At 58.4% G+C, this 21842-nt stretch overlaps 2 protein-coding genes across 4 annotated transcripts; one reads left to right on the top strand and one right to left on the bottom strand.

Annotated features, from left to right (window-relative positions):
* Positions 1–1145: 1145 nt before the first annotated feature.
* On the top strand, positions 1146–13370 carry GPAT2 (glycerol-3-phosphate acyltransferase 2, mitochondrial). The gene is made up of 21 exons (XM_064268399.1): positions 1146–3058; positions 3206–3319; positions 4358–4431; positions 4843–4947; positions 5226–5354; positions 7486–7585; positions 7962–8095; positions 8393–8492; positions 8591–8803; positions 9136–9258; positions 9444–9526; positions 9909–10027; positions 10657–10727; positions 10803–11061; positions 11153–11301; positions 11553–11630; positions 11818–11946; positions 12030–12150; positions 12305–12370; positions 12567–12622; positions 12972–13370. The coding sequence occupies exons 1-21, from the start codon at positions 2990–2992 to the stop codon at positions 13086–13088; spliced, it is 2409 nt and encodes an 802-aa protein (XP_064124469.1). The 5' UTR covers positions 1146–2989; the 3' UTR covers positions 13089–13370.
* LOC100656830 (fumarylacetoacetate hydrolase domain-containing protein 2B) lies at positions 13286–21305 on the bottom strand. Of its 3 annotated transcripts, none has more exons than XM_023541100.2 (8): positions 21128–21305; positions 19023–19270; positions 17403–17619; positions 15592–15648; positions 15149–15311; positions 13963–14071; positions 13736–13823; positions 13286–13598 (listed from the first exon to the last, which is right to left on the bottom strand). In XM_023541100.2, the coding sequence occupies exons 2-8, from the start codon at positions 19262–19264 to the stop codon at positions 13536–13538; spliced, it is 939 nt and encodes a 312-aa protein (XP_023396868.1). In that variant the 5' UTR covers positions 19265–19270; positions 21128–21305; the 3' UTR covers positions 13286–13535. The 3 variants fall into 3 exon arrangements, with proteins under 3 accessions (XP_023396868.1, XP_003422045.1, XP_023396866.1); XM_003421997.4 differs by having other exon boundaries at positions 15592–15651; positions 21128–21302; XM_023541098.2 differs by lacking the exon at positions 21128–21305 and having other exon boundaries at positions 15592–15651; positions 19023–21012.
* Positions 21306–21842: the final 537 nt, after the last annotated feature.

Raw genomic sequence — 21842 nt, 5'->3', positions numbered from 1 at the left:
GCACACGGTGCAACTACCCCACCTGCCTGCGAAGACTGTTGGCCAGCAGGCCTCTCTGGCTGCCGCCCCCCCGGCTGTCCCCCGGCCAGCCCCCCCGGCTACCCCCGACCAGCGCCCCCCCCAGCCGGCCCCCGGCCCCCCCGGCCGCTCCCCGGCCCCCCCCATGCCCCCCGCCCCCGCCTAGGCAAGGGGGATGTGGCCACGAGGCCACGTGGCCATGTGGCATGAAGCTCGGCGTTGGGCGGGGCGCCACGTTGTGAAGCGCTGCATGGGGTGGGGCGCCACGGGGGCGGGGCTTCGGGCCCAGCGCGCATCCCCATTGGCTCTCAGGGTTGTCTTCCCTGCCGCGTGCAGAGGCCGCACCTGCGTGCTTCCGGCTTGGAGAGGCCGCTGCCTCGGTGGGAGTTGGCGGCGACGTGAGGTGAGGTGAGGCGAGGCCGGCGGGGCAGAGCCCGGGCTGGGCCGGGTCAGAAGGGGCCGGGAACTGTGCAGGGACCTTCCCGCTCCGGGAGCCGACCCTTTGGGAGCCGGGCGGAGGTGGGACACGAGCAGGCCGGCCGAGGGGAGCCTGCCGCCGTCCGCGTCCCCTGGTCTGAGGGGACACTGAAGGGCCGCCGTCCATCGCCCTCCGTCAGCCCGGAGCAGAGAGGGGCGTCCAGGACGGAAGCTCGGCCCTGCCACTCAGGCGCGTGCCTTCTTCCATCTCGGGCCTGTGGTGAGGGGCGCGTGCCCGAGGACCCCCGGCGGGCGGGCGGGCGGCCCAGGGGTTGCGCTCACGTGGAGCTCTCCGTGGGGAGACAGGCTGGGGTTTTAGGCTCTGAGGGAGGGCAGCAAACTCAGGTGTGCACGGGGGCCGGGCATCAAGGGTACTTGATGTGGCGGCAAACTGGGGGCGCGGCTGGCTGGGGGGACAGCGGCTGCCCGCGGGAGGCAGGCCCGGAGGTGTCGGGACGCAGATTCCTCCCCGCAGCAGCTGGGGGCCCCGCTTTGTAGGTAGCCGGCTCTGGCTTCAAGTGCTGGTACTAACTCCTGACACCTCAGAACACCTTGGGGCCCGAAGGAAACCCATGTGCGAACTGAATTTGGCCCTCTGGCTGCCGGCTTGCAAGTTCTGCTGTAGGGAGGGGGGTGGGGACAGCCCGGCGGGAGCTGCAAGCAGAAACCGCTGCCGTCCGGTCAGTTCCGGCTCGTGGCGACCCTGTGGGGCAGCCTGCCCCGTCGGGTGTCCTGGGCTGTAACCTTTACAGGGCAGATTGCCAGGTCTCTCTTCCTCAGCGTGGCTGGTGGGCTTGAATCGCCGTCTTTTCACTTAGCAGCCGAGCCCTTAACCCCTGTGCCACCAGAGGTTCCCATTTTGGGGGCTTGGGTGCTGGAAAGCTATAACCCAGAACTGACCTCCCGATTGTGTGAGCTGAGTCGACGTTGACCTAGTTGGCGGGTCAGGGTTGCCCCTCGCCCTGTCGTTTCTCTGCCCATTTGGGGCTAGCACAGATCTAGTGGGGTTAGATGTCTGAGGGAAAGGTGATCTGAGGCTGGACCACAGCCGTCATCCTTACAGAGTGAGTACCACTCCCCAGATTGCAGCTTCAGCTCGGGGGCCCCCTGTGCCTGCTGTCTGTTGATGAAGCTTTGGGAACATTTTCAAAATAGGGAGTGTATGTGGGAGGAGCCTCTCAGGGCCTGTACACTTCAGGTGTCCATGACTCCCTTATTGCTTGGTGTAATGGTTAGTGGTTCTAGATTGTGCTAATTGGGGGTACCCAGAGGAATTCTGGGATATGGAAGTTACAGTCAGTCAGTGAGCGCTTCCTAGGTACTTCCTGTGCAGGTTAGACTGCTGGGGCATAAAGAGATGGATCAGTTGCAGCCCTGGCCGTCTGGACACTTTGAGGGAGGTGAAATCTCAGCCTTGGAGGTGGGCGTCACATAGCCCCTTGCCCTGCAGGCTTGGACTGGGGGAGTCAAGGAGGAGAGGGAGAACTTCGAGGGTTGTCAGAGATATCGCGGACTGAGAGTAATGGGCTGGTGAGGAAAGGAGGAGCATTTCCAGGAGGGCATGTGCGTAGTGGGGTGGGTGTGCGGCTAACATAAATAATTGGGCCATTTTTTTTTTTTTATGGGGTAATTCTGCTCTGTCACACGGGGTTGCTGTGAATCAGAACCCATCAGGGATATGGAGAGAGATCAAGGCAAGAGGGGTTGTTTAGGGCCTGATATCTGGGGAGTTGGTCAGTGCTATTGTATGAGAAATGGATGTTTGTTTAGAACAGTATGTTGGGCAGAAAGTATCTGAGGAGATGCCAGATGGGGTCTTCTGTGGAGAGTGCTGTGTGAGAGGCGGTGTATTGTGGAAGTGTGTTATCCCCAGCCAGGTGAGCACTCTGTGTGGCATTTCTCTGTGTTCTGTTCTCCAGCTGCCCCCCAGCTAGTGCCCGGCCTGCTCCCTGTAATAAGGGAGTGGGTGAAGGGCTGCCCTCTGGCAGGGAGGGGAAGAACAGCTGAGTCAGCCTGGGGCCACTGGTGCCGGTTCTGTCCTGCCCTAGCACTCCCGTGCCTCTTTCCTGCCAAACTCCGTGCCATTGTCCTCTCCCTCTGCACGGGAGGGGCCTGGGTCTCAGCACTCCCCCGTTTCTGCTGGGAAGTGGCATGGTAGGTCTTGATGCTGGGACAGCCGATCCCTTCATGTTGGCCTGAGGGAGCCTCTAACCTGGACCCTGTGAGGCCTCTTGAGGACAGCTGGCTTCTTGGTGGGACTAGTATGGAATGGGGTGGGGCTTTGGTTTAAGCCTGTTTTCCAGCTTTTAGCCCAGGTTCTCCTCATCACTTTCAGCTTGGGTGTTGTCTGTCTGTCTTGGGGTTAGGGGCTTGGGAATCAGTCCAGGGACCCTGGACTATGGCCCAGACTCCAGGCCATCCTTCTACCTGTCCCCAGCTCAGGTCCCTGTGAAGAGAGGCAGAGGCAGCTGGTTCCCGGATCTCCTGGGCCCTTATGGACACCATGTTGGAAGCCAGGCTCCAGACCCAGCAGGATGAGGGGAGGAGACACAACGGCCAGGAGGTAGTGTGGTACCTTCCCATTCCCAGAGTATGCTCTCCCATCACCTACCCACTCTCCTGTAGCTTGGTTGGGCCCCCACTCCTGGAGCATCCCTCCCTCTGCCAAGCACTTTTCATCCTCTCACCTCTCCCTATGGCCCTTTTCCAGACCAGCCTGTGGTCCTCAGGCTTTGGGATGAAGCTGGAGGCTGTCACCCCATTCCTGGGAAAGTACCGTCCCTTTGTGGGTCGCTGCTGCCAGACCTGTACTCCTAAGAGCTGGGTGAGTGATGGTGGGCCAGGCCCCACCATGGGAAGCTTGGGGTAGCCTGGCTTTGGGAGCCATGGCTCTGGAAAGCCACTTCCTTTGTCCTTCCAAGCCCTGGCCGTCCCCTGCCCCACGCCTCTCTGCTCACCTTTCAGGGCAATGGATGCACTGGTGTTGGTGTGGTGTTGGGCTGTGGCTGGCTCTCCAGGCCTGGAAGTCAGGTGGGGAAGTGCAGAGGGCTTGAGAAGGCGGGGCATGACCAGAGAGTTGGGGTCTGTCTGTGCCTGCACGAGTGCTGGTATTCAGCTTGGGGACACTCGCCCACTCATAGACTTCCCCACAGCATCCAGCCCATTTAAAGGCCCCTTGTGCGTCCGTGCCATGTGCTGGTGCGATGGGGCCGAGGGTTCTGGTGGAGCTCCAGGCTATGTGTCTTCTGCTGTTGAGACTGGTGAGAAGGACAGTGTTAACACACAATCGCAGTGTGAGGAGCTCCGCGGGAGAGTAGAGGGGTGTCAGGTACACAGTACCCAGAGGAGGGCCCTGAAGGACAAGAGGATTTGTTCCCCTAGTGGAGAGGGGAGCAGGGGGGCAATGTGTGTGTGTGCACACGCATGCACACCCATGAACATTTGTGCCCAAGTGATGCAGGGAGATTTGTCTCTCTTTCTCCAGATTTCACCAGTTTTATAGGTTATTAATAAATATCACCCAAAAAAGGGTTCTGTGATCAAAATAAATTTGGGGAAAGCTGAGTGAAGCAGGGTTGTCAAGGTCTCTTTCCTACAGGGCCTTTCAGTGCTTAATATGCTACTCTTCAAACAGGTTGTTCTGTACAGAACACAGTGCTACCCAGTTTGACCAGGGAACCTTTTTCCTGAGCCAGTCTGCAGGATCTGGGGCTAGACATCTTTTGGGAAACGCTGTGATTAAAGCCTTGTGTCTTGTTAGATCTGATAGACTCAGGCAAAGACAAGAGGAGTGGGGTAGGGCTGTACCTTTGCCGGTCTGTGAAGACCCCCCCAGACATGCTGTTCTTCCTCTCTCGGGCAGGAATCCCTCTTCCACAGAAGCATAACGGATCTAGGCTTCTGTGATGTGATCTTGGTGAAGGAGGAGAACACCAGGTAGCCAGGGCTGCGGGTAGGGTGGGCTGAGGGCTGCTGGGTCCCTGCTTGGGTGCCATTTTTTTCTGATGGAAAAAGAAGGGCTCAAGTCCTGTGCTGCACACCTGTAGGCCAGGGAGCCAGGCTTGGTGCTCACCTGTAGTTTTTTCTGTGAGCAGCTTTTGATTGCTCCCCTGGAAGTCAGGCCCTGAACCCCACCCACTCATTGGGAGCGGGGTGGAAATAGGGTGCAGGCAGGCGATTCTGTTTCCTGCTCTGTGATGAGCCAAACCCCGGCATTCCTGGAACTAGATCCTGGGATGTTCCTGGGGTGGTATCCCATCTTGCTTGGATAGTCCTCTGTGGGCCCTGGTGGGTGAGAGTGGGCTCTCTCTAAAAGTTCTTCCTGCTGGCTCTGGGGGCTGGGCCCAGGTTTCGGGGCTGGCTGGTTCGGAGGCTGTGCTATTTTCTGTGGTCGATGGAACAGCATATACCCCCCTGCCGGGATGCCCCGCAGAAGATCATGGAAAGCCCTGGGTAAGGAGGCAGAGGCTGGTACTTTTGAGATACTTGAAGAGATGGCAAAGGCTCTAGGCAGGGGTGGCTGACGAGGCTGGCTGGGGAGAGGTTTCTAGAGTGACAGCTTTGCCTGGGGCCCTTCCGTAGAGATTATGGGGAGGGTGGAGGATGTGCCCTAGGGAGGCGGTGGGCAGGGGGCAGTGACCTGAGAGGCCGTGGGAGCCTCAGCATGTGGATCAGAGTAAGAGCCTGGCCTGCCTCAGCCTGACACCCTCCCCCTGCTCCCCATACCACAGGATACAGAACATCATCTCGGAGAGGGCCCCGGGAGGGGCTGGGGAAGGGCAGGTGCCAGGTCCTGTGAAGAAAGAGGTACAACGCATCCTGGACCACATCCAGGCCCCACCCTGCCCCTTGCTGCTCAGGTAACTGTGCTGAGGGACACTCATCCCTTGGGGGGACTCTGCCCTTATGGCGTGTGGGGGGCGTCTGGGCTTGACGAAGGGGAGGACTGCACTCCTGTGGGAGCTGGGTGGTGTGTTTACCACAGTGGACAAACACTGCGGTCACCACCTGGCTCCCCTTCCCACTGAGGGAAGGGGGTCACCACCACGTGCTCACACAGCATGTGTCTGAGCTGTTAGGTGTAGGGCACTGTTCAGGGCACAGAGGTGGGATACAGGTTAGAGTATACTGAGGTACAAACAACTGCAAGAAGAAGGAAAAAGAGGCAAATGCTGAGACTATCTGGGGGAGGAAGAGACTTGTAAACCAGGCCTGAAGGAAGAGAAGGAGCCTGCCTTAGGAGAGCAGGGATGGGGGAACAGTTCCTAATAGAGGAACCTGCCTGAGCTAAGCCCCCTGGGCAGGAAAGGGCTTGGTTTGTTCTAGAAGCTAAAAGAAAGCTGATGTGGTTGGAACCTGGCAAAGGAAGGAAAGAGTTGTTTGAGATGTAACTGAGAGGCGGAAGGACCAGATCACAGAGGACCACAGAAGAAGTTTGGATTTGACATCTAAGTGCAGTGAAAACCAAGTGAAGGGCTTTGAGCAGGGAGTGACAACATGATGGATTGAGGTCAGGAGTAGAGACAGGAGACCATTCACGAGGCCGTTTTGTTAGCTTAGGTGAGAGGTGGTGATGGCTCAGATAGGGTGCTGACAGTGGAGGTTGAGAAAAGTGGCTTGAAGGATCAAGGTGAGATAACAGAGCTGGATGAGGGTTCGAATGGTGGGGTTGGGCAGTGAGGGGAAGGGAGAAGTCACAGAACAACTGGATTTCTGGCCAAGCAACTGTTGGTGTATGCGGAGGAGACAGGCTTGGTGAGGAGCGAGCCAGTCTGGTCCAGGAAGGGTGTTTTGGACATAGTTTCAGATACCTGGCATGCTCACAGAGACTCCGAGGAGTGAGTAGCACACGTGAGTCTGGAGTTGGAAGAGGCTGGAGCCAGGGGTATACATTTACAGAGGTTTAGCATACAGATGATGTTTATAGTCGAGGGGACGGATGAAGTCACCAAGTGAAAGAGCTCAGGACTGCGTGTGTCGAGGTCAGCTGTCTTGAAGGTGCTGAGAGATGGACTGAGCAAGGACAGGAGTGGAGGTTGCTGGTCCCCTCACCCTGGCGTCCACTGCCATGGTTCTTTGACTTTGTTGAGACTTCCAGTCCCTTGACCTGACCGAGCCCCTTGATGCCAGCCATCAGGCCCCTCTCGCCTAGCTTAGATTCCAGGGTTCATCACCAGGGAGCTGGATGGCGTGTTTACCAGAGCGGGCAAACACTGTGGTCACCACCTGCTTCCCCTGGTGAATAAGTCACCGGGCAGAACCCCAGTTCTGTTTGAACACAGCTACCTGCCTTCTCTGTACATTCACCTAAGCAGCCAAACATTGTTAGAGAAAAACACAGCCAGGTAGACCAGTTTCCTTTATGATTGCAACTCTCAGACGGACACACAGCGCTCCACTACTGACTGATGTCATCATCCCATGCTTCACAGAGAAATAGAAGCCAGCGGATGAGGACGTGCTGCTTGTCCCACCGTGTCTCTATACTAACTGCATCTACGTGGTCCTCTTCCTGCCTCAGTAAAGCTGTTCTCCCCATCAGGCCTCTGGGCAGCCCCTCTCCCAAGGACTTTGCCCCTTCGTTTATCCCCATTCCTCTTCTATCACCAAGCCCTCCCTTTTTATTCTGCTTTGCCCAGCAGTTTGCAGAGCGCAGGCTGGGTTATACTGGGAGAGTGCCTTGGTCCTGTAGATTGCTTTATGGCAAATGGAGGTGGGGAGATGCTCTGAGGCTGACGGGAGGCAGCTGGACGGGGAGGTCTTAGGAGAGAGCACCATAGCCTAGCAGCTGTGGGATCTGGTGTCAGGCCAGCACCACTAGCTCTTAGCTTTCTTTGCTGTTAAAGCAGTTCCTTTACCCTTTCTGAGCCTCACTTTCTTCTCCTATGAAATGGGGAGAGCCTTAGAGGATTGCTGGTCAGCGGGTGCTGTGTGCTGTGCCTGTTGGATGGTGACATCCTGCCAGACCTCAGGCCGAGCGTTGCTCCCCAGGCTCTTCAGCTGGGTGCTGCTGCGGCTCCTGAACTGCCTCTTCATGAACGTGCAGCTCCACAAGGGTCACGTGAAGATGGCTCACAAGGCCGCCCAGGCGGTAAGGCTGCCCTCCACGGGACTGGGACGGGGATGGCGGGAGCAGAAACTAGACTAAGCCCTAACATCAGGACCAGCCCCGTCAGCTGGTGGAAAAAATCCTCTGCTCTTTGGCGACCTCCTCATAGTGTCTCACGGTCCTGCTCCCACGGGGCTGTCTCTAACGTCTTTTCATCGTGGTCTTAACCATTATATCAGTGTATTACTTTGACAATTGTTGAAAAAGGTCCACTTTGGGAAACGTGCTCAGAAGGAAGAAGTGTTCCGCTGAGCCTTCTCCCTCTGGGGCTGCCCTGGGTGTGGAGGCTGCTGGGTGTCTGCTCCCTATCTTCAGGGTGGGGGCAGCCTGGCACTCCCTCTGCCTGTCACTGGAGTAGGGCTCGCCGCTCGTCCTCCTCTCCACCCACAAGTCTCTCCTGGATGGGATCCTGCTGCCCTTCGTGCTCCTCACCCAGGGCCTGGGCCTGCTCCGTGTGGCTTGGAACCCCCACACCTGCTCCCCTGCCCTCAGGTAAAAGCCTGTGCCCATAGACACACGGGGGATGTCCATAGACTGAGACAGGAGTACGTGGGGGCATGCATGGGGAGTTGGTGCCTCCCCAAAGGCCCTTTTTCTGGCCTCTTTGCTCCCAACCTTCTTCAGTCTGTGGGGCCCAGACAGAGGGTCAGCTACAGGCTCTAGGGCCATGCCTGGGTGGGTTGTTCAGGCAGGACCAGGCTGTTTCTCAGTGGGCCGAGGTTGTCAGTGACTTGCTCGTTCCTGTTTCTGGAACCCCTTCTTTCATCAAGTTCTGCCCTGTACCCACAGAGCTCTGCTGAGGAAGCTGGGGGGGCTCTTCCTGCCTCCAGAGGCCAACCTCTCCCTGGACAGCTCTGAGGGGGTCCTTGCCAGGGCTGTGGTTCAGGCTGTAAGTGCCCACATTGGTTGTGGATGGGGCAGGCCAAGGGTACAGGGGTCTGTTTCTGATCTGGCCTTCATGCCCACCCCCTTCTCCCTGCCTCCAAGGCCATAGAGCAGCTGCTGGTCAGCGGGCAGCCCCTGCTTATCTTCCTGGAGGAGCCCCCTGGGGTCCGGGGGCCACGGCTGTCAGCCCTAGGCCAGGCCTGGCTGGGAGTGGTGGTGCAAGCGGTCCAGGCAGCCATCGTCCCAGATGCCGTGGTGCTGCCAGTGGCTGTCACCTATGACCTGGCTCCAGACGTACTGCCTGACGTACACCACGTGAGACCCTCCTGCCCCTTGGGACCCCCAGGTGGACACCAGCTCCAGACAGGAGGCACAGTATTGTGTCCTATGGTTCAGTCCCCACAGGGCTGGGGTCAGAAGGGGTGCAAAGCATCTACTCCCTGCAGTCGTCCTGCAGCACTTGCCAAGGCCACTGTGGTCATAGTCTCATTTCATTTTCAAAGGCTCTTGCAAAGGAGGGTTGCTCCTGCTTCAGCTGGGCCCGAGAGAAAGCCGAGCAGGCTGGGACCAGAGGACGTGCCTCTGGAGAGTGGGGTGGGGTTGGCAGCCCACACGTGCCAGCACGCTCAGCCTCTCCTGCCCTGCAGGCTTCGACCCCGCTGGGGCTGTGGACAGGAGCCCTGGCCATCTTGCGGAGCCTGCGCAGCTGTTGGGGCCACAGCCACCGGGCCTGTGTCCGCGTGCACCTGGCCCAGCCCTTCTCCCTGCAGGTAGGGAGCCCATCAGGCAAGGCTGGAAATACTTACTTTGAACTCCAAGTAGTCTGTTCTGGGGCTTCTCGTGGTCTGGTCCTAAAAGCCCCTGCAGGGCTCGCCCTGACCTCCTCAGGTGGGCTGTGTGCAGGTGTCGTGGTGGGCCAGGGCAGGCCACCTGAGAGCCCTGTTGTTCTGGGCAGGAATACACCAACAACGCCAGAAGCTGCTGGGGCAGCAGGCAGACCCTGGAGCAGCTGCTGCAGCCCATCGTGCTGGGCCAGTGGTAGGAGCCAGCAGCGTGGGGCTGGGGCGTGGGGCAGCCCTCCGGTCCCAGCTGTGTAGCTGACAAGCCCTTCCCTGGGCCGCATCTCTCTCTCTCAACACACACACACGCGCGTGCACACACAAAACACCGCGTCTCTGTGTCACATACACGTGTCGTCAGCTTCAGCCTTCGCTCACCAGAAATCCTTGGGCTGTCCAGCAGAACAGTACCAGGTGTCTCTCCCTGCTGTGATTGGGTCTGGGGCATGGTACATAGCCCTGGACACAGCCTTTGCTCTAGGGCCAAGGTGGGGAAACAGCCTTAACCTTTGGAAGTCTGGGGGAAGGAAGTCTTGTTTTTAGGTTTGATCCCTTCTTCCTGTCACTTGTCTTTATCCCAGGACCGTTGTCCCAGACACGGAGAAGGAGCAGGAGTGGACCCCGGTGACCGGGCCCCTCCTGGCCCTGAAGGAAGAGGACCAGCTCCTGGTCAGAAGGCTGAGCCGTCACGTCTTGCATGGTGGGGGAGCTGGTTCCTCTTCTCTCTGGGCTGGCCAGTTGTTAGGTCCTCCGTTCCGAGTGCATCTCTGCAGCAGGATCTGCCCTCCCTGCGTGGTGCACTTGGAAGGGTCATCAGGGAAGAATGGGGTCCTCCCCCGGCCCCGTGGAGCATCCTCCTTTCTCTGCAGGCAGCCAGGGAGGGCGTGAGGGGCTGCTGAGGGAGTGCACACGGGCTGCCTGCCCGCAGGGTGCTGCCGTGCGGTGCAGGCGGTGCCAGGTCCCGACTAGCTGCTCACACCCAGCCCGTCGTGGGGTCACTTCCCCTCCTGAGCCTGCGTTTCTTTACTGGAAATGGGGATGATGTTAACTGGCTAGAGTCGCATATGTAAGGCAGCTGCCACGGTGCCTGGCTCGGAGGTCTTTGAACAGAATTGTCTGATTGCTCTCGGCCCGTATTTGATAAATGGTGATTGTCCACCGGGAAGGGTGGGACCAGGCAGCAGGCCTTGCCCGCCTCCTTCAGGGGTTGGGGTCGTGGCTGCTGCCAGAGAGGCAGGGAGCTTTCTTGGTTGGGAAAATCTGCCAGACAGCGGAAGGACCAGGCTGCTGGTCTGGATCCCTGACCGGCACCCCCTTCCCTGGCCGCAGCCAGCGTGGCGAGTTCAGCGGTGATGAGCACGGCCATCATGGCGACGCTGCTGCTCTTCAGGCACCAGAAGGTAGGGCGGAGTGTGAGGGGCCCGGGGCGGGGTGCGGCCTCCCGCTCAGCCCTCTGCCCCTCCCCCCCAACCCAGGGCGTGTTCCTGTCTCGGCTGCTGGGCGAGTTCTCCTGGCTGACGGAGGAGACCCTGCTGCGCGGCTTCGACGTGGGCTTCTCGGGGCAGCTCCGGTGCCTCGTGCAGCACGCGCTGAGCCTGCTGCGGGCACACGTGGTCCTGCTGCGCGTCCGCCAGGGGGACTTGGTGGTGGTGCCGCGGCCGGGCCCAGGCCTGGCGCACCTAGCGCGCCGGAGCGCCGAGCTGCTGCCTGCCTTCCTGAGCGAGGCCGTGGGCGGTGAGCTGGGGGGCCGGGGCAGGCGGGGTGTGGGGCGCAGGGCACGGCTTCCGGCCGCGTGCCCACCCTCCTACCTGACTCTCTGCCCCAGCCTGTGCTGTGCGGGGGCTGCTGGCAGCCAGAGCGGCACCCGAGGGGCGTGGGGAGCTGCAGGGCGCGGAGCTGCTGAGCCAGAGCGAGCTGTACCGCCAGGTCCTGCTGCTGCTGCACCTGCTGCCTCAGGACCTGTTGCTTCTGCAGGTCAGGCCTCTTGCAGCCCAGCTCGGCCCTGGTCCCGCCCCTCCTGCTTGTCCCTGCGGAGCCCCATCCCGAGACCACCCATGGCGCCCTGCCTCTGGCCAGCCCCTGCCGTGCGCCCGCGCCACGTGGAAGAGCGCCCCTCTCCCCAGTTCTGCCGTGTGCCCAGCTCTGCCGAGGCCACGTAGTGCCCCTCTCCCCAGCCCTGCCGTGTGCCTGGCTCTGCCGAGGCCATGTGGTGCCCCTCTCCCCAGCCCTGCCAGTCTTCCTACTGCTACGGCCAGGAGGTGCTGGACCGGCTCATCCAGTGTGGCCTGCTGGTTGCTGAGGAGGTAGACAGGGCGGGTGGAGACTAAACCCTCCTTGGGGCATGGGCTCTTTCAGCCTCCCCCAGAGTGACAGCTGCCCACAGGCTTCTGCTCCATGTGTGCTTGTGGGGAGGGGGGAGGGACAGGCCCCGGACGAGCAGGTGGAGCAGGGCAGAGCCTGGCAGTGATCAGTGCCTCCCATGGCCCCCAGACCCCAGGGTCCCGGCTGGCCTGTGACACAGGGCGACGTTTGAGTGCAAAGCTGCTGTGGAAACCAACCGGGGACTTCACTGATAGTGACAGCGATGACTTTGAGGAGGCCGAGGGCCGGTACTTCAGGGTGCGCTGGGAGAAGCCACCCAGGGAGGGAGGTGTAGGCCAGCAGTGGGAGCCGCCCCTCACTCTGGTGTTTGTCTCCTCCAGCTCAGCCAGCAGTCACGCTGCCCTGACTTCTTCCTCTTCCTCTGCCGCCTGCTCAGCCCACTGCTCAGGGCCTTTGCACAAGCTGCCACCTTTCTCTGCCAGGGGCAGCTTCCCGATACAGGTGAGGCCTCCCTGGCCTTGAGTCCTGGGAGTGTCCCCAGGCCAGCTGAGCCCTGTCACGGGTGCAGGCCCTCACTGCCCTTGCAGTCCTCAGGCTGGGAGCTCGTGGTGGGGGCGTGTGCAGGGCCCAGGTCTAGGTCTTGCTTTGCCCACAGAGGCGGGCTACACAGAGCAGCTGTTCCAGTTCTTAGAGGTCAGCGCCCAGGAGGAAGGGTTCTTTGGTGAGTAGCAAGCAGGGAGCCCAAGCTCCTGGGAAGGAAGCCACGGTGGCCTTGCTGCTGGCTGCTGCCCCCTGCTGGGCACTGGCAGCCCAACTCCAGGCAAGGAGGGCCGCTGAGCAGAGGGCCTTCTGGACCAGCCTGTGCCCCATGGCTCCCTAGCTCCCACCCCCCAGCCTTTACTTTTCTCTTCCCTCAGAGTGTGTGGACCCAAAACTTGCTGCCAGTGCTGTCTGGACCTTCAGAGACTTAGGGGTAAGAAGCCCAGGCTCACCATCCGCCTGTCGCCCCACCTCCCACCCCCAGCCCCATACACCTGACTGAGCTGCTTAGCGAAACTCAGCTGTGCAGGGGTTTACCCTGACGATGCCTCATTAAGAGCCTGGGACTGACCCAGTGTCTCCTAGGAACAGGTGTGCTGACAGCAGGTTGGAGAAGGTAGGATGGTTCTCCTGCCCCTCTTGTTCTCCGAAACACTCCCAGGTGGGGCCTGGGGTGGTTTGAGATAAGGCAGCATACTGAGGCTTAAGGGGCCAGAGTTCCACTGGGGTTTCCTGGGCGCATTCCCCCTGGTGAGCATGCTCACAGCCCTTTCCTGCCCCAGGTGCTGCAGGAGATGCCAAGCCCTGCAGGCCCTGTACTCCACCTGTCACCGACATTCGCCAGCCGAGACAGTCAGGAAAAGCTGGAGCGGTTCATCCGGCAGTTCATCTGTAGCTAGGACACGGGCAGCGCCCAAGCTGAGACTGCTCAGCCCAGAACATAGCTGTGTCCAGAGCCAGAAGACGGAGAAGCGCCTGGCAGATACTAAGCTGGACTGTCAGATCTTTGGGCTTCGTCCTTTGCTTCTTGCTTTCTCCATCCTTTGGCATGATAAACGGGGACTGGATGACTCCTTTTCCCCAGCCCAGCAGCATCTTTTTGGTGTATCTGTGTCTGCTCTTTATTTCCCCAGCCCTGTGAGAACGCCCTAGCTCACTCCTTGAAACAAATGCTAAGACAGTCGCAGAAGCTCAGCTGCTGCTCTGGCCAGAGAAGTTTATTGAGGGAGCGCCATCCCCCTCCCTTCTGTCAGGAGGAGGGCCTCAAGGGGCTCACGCACCCGCGCCTGGCCTTGGGCCTTCCCCTGGGCACCTGCTCGTAAGTCCAGGGCCTGCGGCAGGAGCCCTCACACCACCCTGTTGATGATGACACCCAGCTCTTCGATCTCACACTGGACCTCATCTCCCTTCTGTAACAGAGCAGGCTGGGCGTCAGTCCTTCAGCTTCCCACATGCCCCTATGCACGCACAGGCTGGAACGTCACAAGTCGAGCCAAGCCTGCCATGCCTCCTGGGTGCTTGCTCCCGTTCCTTTTAAGCAGCCTACCTTGAGAAAGACCGGAGGCTTCCTGAACACACCAACACCTGGAGGGGTCCCAGTCAGGAAGACGTCCCCTGGGTAAAGAGTGACGAACCTGGAGCAAAGCAGACAGGCCAGGTGAGGCCACTGGCTGAGGTAGCACAGACGGACAGACGGACGGGGCGGTCACTCAGGCCGTGGGTGTTTGTGGGGGCAGGACGGGGCTGGCCAAGACAGGCCCCGTCCCCACGTACTGCGAGACCCAGGCGATCAGCTCTTCCGTCTTAAACACCATCCGGTTGGTACTGCTGTTCTGCATCAGCTCCCCGTTGACGCGGCAGCAGATCCTCAAGTTGTGCGGGTCTGAAGTGCAAAGGAGAGCCTTGGAGCCATCACGTTTTCAAGTCCCCGCCCTCAGAGCATGAAAGCATCAAGAGGTTTCCTGACTTGTTGGGTGAACGGGCTGTGCCTCCGGGTCCCCTGCGTGTGACCCGGCACTCCCTGCCTGTAATTCTCTCAGTACACGTTGGCCACCTCAGGCCAGAGGCCCCCGTTTACTCTCCCTGCAGCCGCGCAACCCCCCACAGTGCCCGGCAGTAGTCCTGCTTCATAACCACCAGGTGTTGGGTGGCCCCATGTGGAGAGGAGAAGAATGGCTAGAGCTTAACAGCACATGCAGGGACGGTGAAGGCCCACACACCTGACGTTGGTAGTGTGAGTAACCCGTAACGGAGCCCTGGCTAATCGACTCGCTTACACATATATACATTCCTTAAGTAGGAAAGCTGGGACACGGTTTACTTTCTGATGACTCTGGCTCTGCAGGGGTGCTGGGCTACACTGAGGCCCTTAGCGTGGCTGAGTCCTGGGGACTGGACCTGCCTAGTACGGATGGCGGCAGCAGCTATGGGTTTAGAGTTGCACTCTGCCCACTGTCCTTCCTGCAGGCTGCATCCCTGCAGCTTTCAGTTCTGCTCGGCTCACACAGCAGCCCCCTTAGGGCCCGTCGGTGCCCTTGCCTTTCCCTTGAGGAAAACGCATGGGTTTTGTGACAGCCTCTTCTGCCATGCTCCACAGCCAGTTTTGCTTTCTCTCAACTTAAAGGCTGTCCAGGTGGTTGCAGCTAGAGGAACCCTGGCCCACCCGTGAGTGGCCACTGCTCTCTATAACCCACTTCCTGAATGCCAGGGTTGGTATTGGAACTGCCACGTCACCACCTCTGGCTGTCTCCTGTAGGTGGGGGGAGGCCCGCGGAGAGCCCGTGCCCGGGGCTGGGAGATGTGCTCTCTAAGGAGGCAGCAGAAGGGCAGCTGTGAGTTCGGGTTCTGTTCTGATGGCACCCAGCATGCCTGCCTGCTTCCTGGGTAGACCCTTACACTGAGGTATCCCTGCATGGGTAGAAGCCAGGTGCAGAGACCATGTGGGCATATAGAGACCTACCTGGTACACTATCCTTGGTAACCAAAGCAGGGCCCAGGGGGCAGAAGGTGTCAAAGGTTTTTCCCAGCAGCCACTGGTTTCCATTGCGTCCCATCTGCCAGTCCCGAGCACTCACATCGTGGGCCACAGTGAAGCCAGCCACATGAGCCATGGCATCTGTGGCCTGTGGGGGAGGGAGTTTGGCCATATTGGAGGTTAGATCACGGGCGACAACAAAGCCGGTGACAGAAGATCTCAAGCCTTTATCCCACCGCAGGTACCAAAACCAGCCAAGTGTGGTAGGTAAGGGAGGGTAAGAGCATCAGGGAGCAGGTGGGTGCTGACCACCTCTCTCAGCCAGGATAGTTGGCTCCTCCGTGCTGCTGAGCAAGGTCAGCACTAGCAGAGGCACACGTGGGGCCTCTGTGCCACTCTCACCTGGGAGCCCACCCGTTCCACCTCACCTGGATGTGCTTGCCTGCCTTCCCAATGATGATGGCCAGCTCCACCTCCCAGTCCACCTGCTGGAGGGTGTGAACAGACGCATGAGCTGCCGCGGCTCTGGGCCAGTTCCCATCCGCTAACCGTGGGGAGCAGCTGCCGGCCCACGTTTACAATCACCACCACCCACAGTGGAGTGGGCAATAGGGGAGGCGTGACCTGTGGACCCATAAGCTCTGGGCAACAGCAGGCCAACACCGCTGACTTGGGGCGCACCTCCCCGCTGTCGCTAGGAGAGCAACCTGTCGGGACTGAGTTTAAAAGCCAGTCTCAAGTCTTGCAGCAAAGGATGAATATCCTTTATATGTAAAGCGCATTTCCAAACAATAATAATAGCTGATGGTCTGTAACCCTCCCATGTGCCAGGTACCATCCTAAGTGCTTTAATGTATTAACTCACTTAAATGCAGTGTGAAAAAATCAACATCTCAGATATGGGCAAAGGGCTTGAATAAGCAATTCACAGAACTACACCTGCCACAAAACATGAAAAAATGCTCAGCCTCTCCCATAAGCAAAGCAGTGAAAACGCTCGGCCTCTCCCAGAGGCAGAGCAGTGAAAATGCTCGGCCTCTCCCATAAGCAAAGCAGTGAAAACGCTCGGCCTCTCCCAGAGGCAGAGCAGTGAGAATGTTCGGCCTCTCCCATAAGCGAAGCAGTGCTGCTGAGACACAGGCAGAGTCTAGCCTTTTCAAACTGACCGCTGTTTCTAACGGCCAGTCAGGGTTGGTACGCACATACCCAGCACCCAGATCTCAGTCTCTGAGGCCCTGCCCCTCTAAAGAGAACCAGATACTATCCATGTGGATTTTCTAAGTTGCGATAATGGTATTATGGTCAGGTGGGAAGTTGTCCTTATTTGTAGGATATGCATGAGGTTTTTACAGTGTATTACCTTAAAGTCTGCAACCTACTTTGAAATGTTCTCCCTCACCAAAAAACGAAGTATGTGGAGAGAGAAAAAGCAAACGTGGCAAAATGTTAACAGTAAATCCAGGTGAAAAGCAGGTAAATCTTCATTGGCCACTAATTTCCAAAATATTCCTAAAATACAAATTTGAAGGAAGAACTAAGCTGTTGTTGGCAAGGGTACATCTCCTGCTGGTGGATGTGTGAACTGCTTTCATAGCTTTTCTGAAGGTCAGTTTGGCAGAATTTCTTAAGTGTTTAAACGCTGCCTATACTTTGACCCTGACATCTGAATTCCAAGAGTCTGTTCAAAGGAAATAGTCATGTATCCATAGATGTGCTAAGTCTTTCCTATAAGAATGTTCGCTGCAACATCACTTATAGAAGCAACTGGAAACAACTCAAGTATTCGGCCACGGGGACCACTGACTGACCGACGGCCATTACTACAACCGAGCACCGTGCAGTAACCCAAACACGTCAGGGTGGAAGCCTGAGTGGTCTGAAGAGGGTTCCCGATGGAGTCTAACGTAAAAGGTACAAGTATGTGCAGGAACAGAGTAAACACTGGGAAGATACACAGCAAAACGTTAATATCAAGGGCCCTGGGTTGTGGGAATATGGGTGACTTTTTATTAATTTTTTATAATGACGGTATATTTTATAATCAGAAAAGGCTACACTAGTTTTTTTTTTTTTCTGAGGCCAGTCTTACTACTGTATCATCTCATACCTAGCAGTTTCTGTCTGGTGCACGGCTGAGCAGCAGGTGGCTTCTGGCAGAACATCTGTAGGCTAAACGCTAAGCTCAGTTGCCCTTGTGGGGCATGCTGGTGACTCGGGAGGGCAGTGGGGAGGCACCCACCTGGCTCTTGGGCGGGAGGACGATTTCATCGTAGGGCCCCACAATGGAGCTGGCAAACTTGCTGAAGATGATGGGTTCCTTGGGCACAGGCACGTTCTGCTCTTTGCAGTGGTCCACATAGTTCATGCCCACGCACACCACCTTGTCTGGCCGTGTGACCGGGGGCAAGAAGGTCACCTCCGACCATGGCAGGACCGGCAGTGAGGCAGTCAGGGCTCTGCAGAGAACAGAGCAGGAGAAGGCCTGACTGGGAGCAGATCGGCAATCTGGGGGCACGCTGGGGGCACCCTGCAGCAACTACAAGTTTTACTTCTTAAAATATTTTCTTCCAGATCTACCAACCCTCAGAGTCAGTGTGAACATCAAGCCCAGCTATTGTCCTTTGGAATCAGAGCACATATACACCTGTTGCCATTGAGTCGATTCCAACTCATAGCAACCCTGTAGGACAGAGTAAAACTACCCCGTAGGGTTTTCGAGTCTGTGATCTTTATGGAAGGTGACTGCCACATTTTTCTCCTATGGAATCAGAGCACTGCTTACTATTTACCAATGTTAATTTCCTTTTCCCCAACTGGGTAAGAGAAGTCAAAAGGTATAAATGGGAAGGTCTCCCTCCCACCCTCCTCGTCACCCGGTTTCCCTCCCTGGAGACACCAGTTTCCTGTGCAGCCCCTCACAGCTACTCCGTGTGCACTGTGTACACACAGCAGGGTGTTTTAGAATCTCTCCACAACAGTGTACAGAGAGCCCCCTCTTTTTTTCTCATGGCTGCACATTACTGTCCTACAGATAGCCAACTTCCTAAGAAGGGACCTGAGGTGGTTTCCCAACTCATGCTGTAAGAGAGAAGGCCGCAGTGAAAACCTGGACACAGAGCATCTGCGTGTAGGGATGGAACTGCAGACACACGTCCTTCAGGTAGAATTGTGGGTCAAACGTCACGTGTGCTTGTAATTTTGGTATTTCCAAACAGCCCTCCATGATGGCTGACTGCTTTAAACACGCCCACCATCCACATGGGAGAATACGCTTTTCCCTGCTGTCACCAAGGCTGTGTGCTGTCAAACATTTGTAGCTTTGCTTTTTAATAGTTGAAAATGACATCTCAGAGTCGTTTCAGTGTACTCCTCCTCAACACTTTTAGGTCAGTGTCCATAGGGCTCCTTCCTGCTTCGGGGAAACCCCACCTCACCTAGCCCAAACCTAAAAACCAACCCTCTTTGTGAAAACCTCTGCAGTCCTCTCTCCTCCGAGAAGCCAGTAACTCCCCCTGCTCCCCAAGATGCCTCTTTGGGCCCCAGGCCCCATACACCTCAGGCAGGCAGGGACTCAATCCCAGGGAAAGGTAGCGTGATGAAGCAAAGTCCTGGCTCCACCACCAAATGTGTGGCCTTGGCATGGTCAATCAGCTTCCCCAGGCCTCGGTTTTCCCCTCTGTAGGCTGAGGATGCTGCCCCATAAGATTTCTAAGGCGTGTCATGAGGAGAACAGGTGAGAAAGATTACCTGCTCTCTTGCAGAAGAGCTGCCTGCTGATTCTGTTTCAGAGGGCCAGGGTGGGGTGAGAGGAGGCAGGGGGACTGGGGCAGCTGGCAGCGCATGCCGCCTGTTCACTTACTTTCTGGCTGCCGAGAGGGTGGCCTCTCCCTGCTCCAGAAACTCTATCATCGTCTTGGGGAGTGTGGAGTCAAAGGCATTGAGGTCGATGACCCCCCTGTCCTTCCCTAACTCCAGGCCCAGGCGAGGTCCTTCCAGGTGGGGTGCGTGGAACTGTACCAGTCTCATTTCTCTGGAGGGTTGAAAGGGCCACCTCTGAGCCTGCAGAAGAGCTGTGAGCAACCTTCTACCAGAGACCAGCATCAGAGCCTGCAGAGAAAAAGTGGGTCATGGGGAGAGAGGGAGCCCAGGACCATCATGACGATCCCCAAAGTTTCTCAAGCTGCAGCCCAAGTCCCTTCACCCCACCACTCACTCCTGGAACACCACATGGGAAGTGGCCTAGATTTGCAAGGTCTTCCACCTGCTACACTTTATAGGAGCCCTGATGGCACAGTGGTTAAGCATTTGACTGCTAATCAAAAGGTTGGCAGTTTGAATCCACCACCTGCTCCTTGCAAACCCTATGGGGCAGTTCTACTGTGTCCTATAGGGTCACTATGAGTCAGAACTGACTCGACGGCAAGTTTTTTTTTTTTAATATACTTTATAAGTTGATTTTTTGCTCAGTTCAGTGTACGTAATGAAACATTTAGAGAGAAGCAACTATTTCATATCAGGTGCTAATAGGTCCCAGAGATTCCAGCGTTCCTTCAACCAATACTTCCTGAAATCTTACAATGTGCTTGGGACCACCATACGCATTGGGGAAACAATGTAGGCCAGACAAACTCAGCCCCGCCATCCTGCTCACGGGAGAGACAGATGTTAATGACTGATGACATAAGACTCAGCCCTTGTGACTAGGGCTGTGAAGAAGGTCAGGGACCCTGACTTTGTCTAGTTCCTTGAGAAAGTGATGCTGAGCTGAGCGGGGCTAACATGAGCAGGAGAAGGAATTAGCTAAGCCCAGAACAGGCTACTGAACACAATGTGAATTCAAGAGTGGGGCCCCAGTGTGGGCAAGGGACCCCTGGTGAGACTGGCCTCACAGCTGCCATAGCAATTTTTTAAATGCAAACTTGATCCTGCTACCTGCCTGTCTAAGATGCTTCCCAGTGTTCACATGACAAAGCCAGAACCCCTACCAATGTCCAAGTCTTTCAGGAGCAGCCCTCCACCTGCTTCCCCAGACAACAGCCCAGGCTGCCTGAGGGAAGAGGCTGCAGACATATAGGGCAAGGCCCAGGCCAGACAGGCAGCCCTGAGCTGTCTCCTCCCTGAGTTCAGGGCCTATGGCTGTCGCATCCACCGCTCAGTCCACTGTGCCCAGCACTGTGCCTCGTACCCAGGAGGCCTGGGGAACTCTCTGTGGAATGAACAAGTGAGCAAATGACAGAAGCAGGGGATTGATCTCTCACTACTTGGGGAAGACTGGCAATTATCAACCTCAGTCCAAGTCCAAGTGACACTGAAGTTCTTGGTTCAGACACCAGATGTGCACACGAGAAAATCAAGCTTCGGCCCACCTCACCGCCATCATCCCTAGGGCACTTTAGCCCAGAAGGCTGTGGTGCCAAGTAGGGACCTCCAGCAGGAGATCCTCCAGAGGCCCACGGAGGCCCTGCTTGCAGTCACCATGCTCGGGGAAACTAGCCGCCTGCTGGCTGCTGCGTCAGGGATAAGGCCGGTGGCCTGCTCGCCAAGATAAACCCCACGTGACAGGCACATGCAGGTTCTCATTCCACCCGTACCTCTCCTCACCCCCACCCTACAGAAGGGGTCACTGAGGACTACAAAGGTGAAGTCACCTGCCAAGGTGCCAGTCACAGCGTGACCGCCGTGCAACACTGCCCGAGGTCAGGCCGACTCCGCACCAGGGCCCTTGGGCAAACAGGCGCCAGCGGCAGGAGCCTGGCAGCCGGAGACGCCCCTTCCCACCGTCCGCCAGCCTGGGACTCAGTTTCCCCGTCTGCCCAGCCCCGGCCCTGCAGTCGCTGGGCGCGCACCAGGCCCCCCAGGTCCGCGCGGCCAGAAGCGGCCGAGGGCTGGGTGGGTCCAGGGCTGCCCCCGGCCGGAGGACCCGCGCTGCCGACCCGCCGCCGGCCTGGCCCAGGCCCGACCTACCAGCAGCGGCGGTCGGCTCCGCGGGCGTGCCGCGCTGTCGGCCTAGGGCTGGAGCAGGCAGGCGGGCCGCCGGGGCCGAAGGTGAGCGGGCGCCAGGCCCTGCCCACGGGATCCCGATGGCCGCAGCCGCCCGGGAACCCCAGCTCCTGCGGGACCAAAGGCCGAGAGCCCCGCAGCGCTCCTCCCGCTGCCAAGCCCCGGAGCCCTTAAGACGTCCTCGGAGCGGGCGCGCCTGTGACGTCACCGGACAAGGGCCAATAGAGGGGCGCTCGGCCTCTGACGACAAACTCATGCGCGCGGAGTGTCCCGGCCCAGCCGGGGCGAGTGGCTGGTCTCCTCGGCGCCTCGTCAGGCTGCGGGCCGGGCCGGGGAGACTGCAGGCCGGGCCGGGGAGACTGCAGGCCGGGCCGGGCCGGGCCGGGCCGGGGAAACTGCGGCCCTGCACCGGCCCGGCCCCACACGACCCCGAGAGTTGAGTCCTCCTTAAACGTTGCGCCTTCGGTGCCTCTCTGGCCTCAGCCTGGCCCGGGCGCGGCCTCTGGTCCGGACGCCGTTTTGGTCGTCGGGCCTACAGCGGTGGCGGAGCCCAAGTTAGAAGGGCGCGCTGGACGCCGAGGCAGATGTGGGGCCTTCTGACTCTGATGCATCGTTGGGGAGGGGAGGGATGTTTGCTGGAGCACCTGAGGCCTGAGACGTTTTGCCCAAGACGACTCAG

Source organism: Loxodonta africana, chromosome 15 (assembly GCF_030014295.1).
Source record: "Loxodonta africana isolate mLoxAfr1 chromosome 15, mLoxAfr1.hap2, whole genome shotgun sequence".
Classification (NCBI taxonomy): domain Eukaryota; kingdom Metazoa; phylum Chordata; class Mammalia; order Proboscidea; family Elephantidae; genus Loxodonta; species Loxodonta africana.
The sequence above is the reverse complement of the archived record's forward strand: the minus strand, read 5'-3'. Positions and strand labels throughout refer to the sequence as shown.